The 4814-nt window shown below is 47.7% G+C and overlaps 1 protein-coding gene across 1 annotated transcript in view; it reads right to left on the reverse strand.

The window, feature by feature from the left end:
- LOC105539428 (zinc finger protein 845-like) overlaps positions 1-4814 on the reverse strand; it is a 22498-nt gene that overhangs the window by 15590 nt on the left and 2094 nt on the right. The window contains exons 2-3 of the mRNA XM_011979720.1: positions 817-918; positions 418-505 (exon numbers count right to left, since the gene is read on the reverse strand). Of these exons, the coding sequence (XP_011835110.1) occupies positions 418-432 (15 nt within the window). The 5' untranslated portion in view covers positions 433-505; positions 817-918. The remainder of the gene's footprint in view (positions 1-417; positions 506-816; positions 919-4814) is intronic.

A 4814-nucleotide genomic window follows, 5' to 3' on the forward strand; every position in this document is an offset into this window, starting at 1 on the left:
TTATTGGTCTCCTTTTCTAGAATTTACCATGTATGTTGTGCACATGAATACGTGACTTCCATTGGCAGCTGCTCTAATCCTGGTCCACAGAGAGCTGACAGTGCATCCAGATGTGACCCCTGAACAATCCCTGCTGCCCAACAGCACTGACACCACGGGACCCTCACCCCGTCTCCATCCATGTCTGGTGTGAGCCCTTCCCAGGCCCATGCCCAGTGCAGCCTCTTCCCAAGTTCATGTCACTGGGTCATGAGAGATGGAATCTAAGTGAGATGAGAGGGACTGAGGGAAGGCATGGGTGAGTGTGAGCAAACCTGTCAGACAGGACGCTTCAGACTCAGAGAAGATTCCCAACTCCAAGCCCCAGTGTTTCTGAAAGGAAGGAGACAGAACAATCCACCAAGAACATCATCTCACCTGAGGAAGAGACATCCCTGACTCCTTTGCTTTCCTCTTCCTCTTCCGAGTTTCTTCCTCATGGACCAAGAGTCTTTAGAAGCCAATCCTGAAAGTTAAAAATATGTTGTTTATTGTTCAGAATCAACACATCCCCCTCCCTGTAACACAACAACACATACAAAGGACACCTCACCCTGAGAACATACGGTCCCCTCTGTTGCCCACCGCACCAGGGACGATAAACTGCTACAGGCAGTGGAAGGTGAAAAAACGAAAAGCAGCATGCAGAGCAGCCAATATGGACCAGAGGAGGGGGTGAGGGTGCGGCTGGAGTGTTAAATGGGAGGTGGGTCACAGAAGTCACCACTGAGCAGGTGATATCAGAACAGAAACCTGGGGAAGGAGGGGTGTTTGCACCTGCAGCTGAGGGGCCAGCGAGTTCCAGCAGAGGGACAGCCCCCATGAAGGCCTTGAGGCAGGAGCGACCTCGGCCCAGGAAGAGGAAAAACGGCTGTGTGGCTGAAGCAGAGGGAGGGAGGAGGACACAGGAAAGAGATGACGTCAGAGAGGTCCTGGGGGCATAGATCAGGCAGGGACGAGGTCTTCTAACATTTTTCTCCCACAACTCCAAAGAATTTTTAAAATGATGAATTTCTTCACCCATTTTGAGTAAACATGTAATTTTTTCCTTATATCACAAATTAAAACCCTTACAAATAATGTAATTATCCTTTACGTTTTAAAAGCATGCTGAGATTTTAGTGATATCCTGGGAAGCACATGGTCACCTCATCTGAGAAGGGCAGGAGCACGGGGGAATGCGTTTACGGAAGTTTGGGAGGTCACCTTTGGACATGTGAAGGTGGAGATGCCTGTTCATCCTCCCAGCAGAGAGGTAAGGAGTCAACTGGACACAGGACTGTAGCGTTCAGGGGAGAGGTCTGCAGGGGCCATGGGGCCATGGGGCTAAAGTTTAAAGCCATGAGATGAGGCCAGGCACGGTGACTCACACCTGTAATCCCAGCACATTGGGAGGCCAAAGTGGACAGATCACTTGAGGTCAGAAGTTCGAAACCAGCCTGGCCAACATGGTGAAACCCTATCTCTACTAAAAATACAAAAATGAGGCCAGGTGCAGTGACTCATGCCTGTAATCCCAACACTTTGGGAGGCTGAGGCAGGTGTATCACGAGGTCAGGAGTTCAACACCAGCCTGACCAACATGGTGATATCCTGTCTCTACCAAAAATACAAAAATTAGCTGGGCGTGGTGGCACATGCCTGTAATCCCTGCTGCTCAGGAGACTGAGGCATGAGAACCGCTTAAACTCGGGAAGTGGAGGTTGCGGTGAGCCGAGATCATGGCACTGCACTCCAGCCTGGGATATAATATCAAAACTCTGTCTCAAAATAAATGAATAAAAAATCAGCCAGGCATGGTGGTGCATGCCTGTAGTCCCAGCTACCTGGGAGACTGACACATGAGAATCGCTTGAACCCAGAGGACAGAGGTTGCCGTGAGCCGAGATCGTGCCACTGCACTTCAGCCTGGGTGACAGAGTGAGACTCCGCCTCAAATAAATAAAAACGAAAAATAACCTGGAGAAAGCAGGAAATTACAGTCTGCTGGTTTGCCATGTTGATGCCTGGCACAGACAGCACCTCTATTTGTGTCCCCTGGCGTACACTAGAGCTCCATAGCTACTGAGTGAGTGAGTAATGAGAATGAGCGATACTAGTATGTCCTCTCTGGGGTCTCGTGTGTCAGGGTCCTGGTTGACCTAAACTCCGCAGAAAGAGGAGCGGCTTCCTTATTGCCCAGACTCTCAATGAAGAAAAATTCCTGGGGTCTAAGACTTCTCAGTTGGCAATGACATTGGCTTAAATATTCCCAGACGCAAATCCTCGGGTCTTAGTTGGGTCTTGGGATGGTGCAAACTGATAGAATTGCAGGCAATGAGCGCCAGAATAGAACAGCGGACAGGAAGGTGGAAGACTTGAGGGAGGGGGTCAAGGACAGGCAGAGAAACCACTCCCCTCCCTCAGAGGCCCACCTGGGGAAGCACCAACTTTGCCATTCTAGAGAAGACAACGGGAAAGGGAGGACTGTGTATAGGGTGGGTGACGGTGTGTGCTGCGTGGACAGAAAAACTTTTCTAAATGTCACTGCAATAGCTCAGCCCATCCGTCTTACCAACTGCTGAGCACAGGAGCATCCTGTGAGGATAAATACAGCTTTTCCTTCCTCCAGTTCCTGAGTCTTCCAGCCATGACCAGGGCTGTAACCCTCAAACTTCCTTCCCAGGAACCAGTGTTCCCTCTTGTGGAAAACATATTTGTGCTCCACATTTTCATTATAGCAAATTTATTTATTTATATAGAGATGGAGTCTTGCTCTGTCACTGCACTGAAGTGCAATGGCGCGATCTCCGCTCACTGCAAGCTCTGCCTCCCAGGTTCAAGCCATTCTCCTGCCTCAGTCTCCCAAGTAGCTGGGATTACTGATGCACACTGCCATGCCTGGCTCATTTCTTTTCTTTTCTTTTCTTTTTTTTTAGTAGGTGCTGCAGTTGTCCTGTGGCCAAGATGGGAAATGTGCATCCTCCAACAAAGGGAGACACAAAACACTCAAAATAATCCAAGCAGAACGGCATCTCCGGGCGGGCACGGCGGCTCTTGCCTGTAATCCCAGCACACTGGTAGGCCTAGGCAGACTCATGACCTGAGGTCATGAGTTTGAGACCAGCCTGGCCAACATGGTGAAACCCTGTCTCTACTAAAAACACAAAAGTTGGGGTGGGCGTGGTGGCTCATGCCTGTAACGCTAGCACTCTGGGAGGCCAAGGCAGGTGGATCACTTGAGGTCAGGAGTTTGAGACCAGCCTGACCAACATGGTGAAACTCCATCTCTACTAAAAATACACAAAGTAGCTGGGCTTGGTGGGAGTCTGTAAATCCGGGCTGCTCAGGAGGCTGAGGCAGGAGAATTGCTTTAACCTGGGAGGTGGAGGTTGCAGTGAACCATGATTACGCCACTGCACTCCAGCCTTCGAGATAGGTTGAGACTCAAAAGTAAAATTAAATTAAATTAAATTAAATTAAATTTAAATTTAAATACAAAAATTAGCTGGGTGTGGTGGCACACACATTTAATTTCAACTACTTGCAAGGGTGAGGCAGAAGAATCGCTTGACCCCAGGAGATAGAGGTTGCAGGGAGAGAAGGTCACGAGACTGCACTCATAGCCTGCACAATACAGTGAGACTGTCTCAAAAAACATAAAATAAAATAAGAAGAGTGTTTCTGATGTGACTGATGCACAGATAATAAAATCTGAGTAACATGATAGAGACTGACAGGCAGAGGGAACTTCAGATGGCGGTGGGAGGGCATGGGAGACAGCTCTCAGCCTAGACCTGAAAGAGGAGAAAGGGACAGGGCTGTCATCATTTAGGGACATAGGGTAACAGCAGGGACAGCGACCTGAGACAGGAAGGGTTTTAGTGTTTGGGAAAAGAGAAAAGCAATATGCCTGGGGCAGAGGGAGTCATGAGATGAGGGCAAGCTCCGAGGAGGAGGCTGGACACTGGCAGGGGCCCTGGACACAGGGCTGTGGAGCCACAGTGAGGAGTTGGGCTTTCAACGTTTGTCCAAATGGACCAGAAGTGCCTTGAGGGAAACATGCACTTAATAGCTCACAGCTCAAGATTTTAACAAATGACATAAGGAAAGAAAACTGAAAAATAGGGTAACTGGTTAAATTACATTTCGATGTTAAAGGTTTCCAATAAATAATAAAGACTAGGAAGCATGCAGACTTCGATCTGATCGAACGCAACTAATTTCAAACAGAAACCATTCTGAAACTGTTTTTTAAAAAATCGAACAAATTCAGATGTCAACGGGAAAATAACTGGACCATATACATGTACAGAAAGGAACGATGTGAGCTGGTTACAGGATGCCACAAAGGCATCTTTCAGAAGTGATTATGGATTAAAAAAGAAATATTTAAAACCAAGATTTATCTCAAAGTAAAACTGCAAAAAAAAAAAAAAGAAGGAAAGAAAGAAATGAAGAGGAACCAGAAAGAAAATATGTTACACAATGAGAACAAAAGCACTTTCGATGTCCCTTTTGCTTTCATTTTTTGTTGTTGTTGTTTCTTTGTTTTTCTGAGATGAAGACCTGCTCTGCCCCCCAGACTCTAGGGCAGTGGTATCGTTTCGATTCACTGCAACCTCTACCTCCCAAGTCCATGTGATTCTCCTGCCTCAGCCTGCTGAGCAGCTGGAACTACAGGTGCACGCCACCACGTCTGGCTTAATTTTTTAGTATTTTTACTACAGACTGGGTTTCACCATGTTGGCCAGAATGGTCGTGAACTACTGACCTTCGGTGATTGGCTCCCAAAG

The sequence above is a fragment of the Mandrillus leucophaeus genome, unplaced genomic scaffold (genome assembly GCF_000951045.1).
Source record: "Mandrillus leucophaeus isolate KB7577 unplaced genomic scaffold, Mleu.le_1.0 Scaffold104, whole genome shotgun sequence".
In the NCBI taxonomy this organism is placed as follows: Eukaryota; Metazoa; Chordata; class Mammalia; order Primates; family Cercopithecidae; genus Mandrillus; species Mandrillus leucophaeus.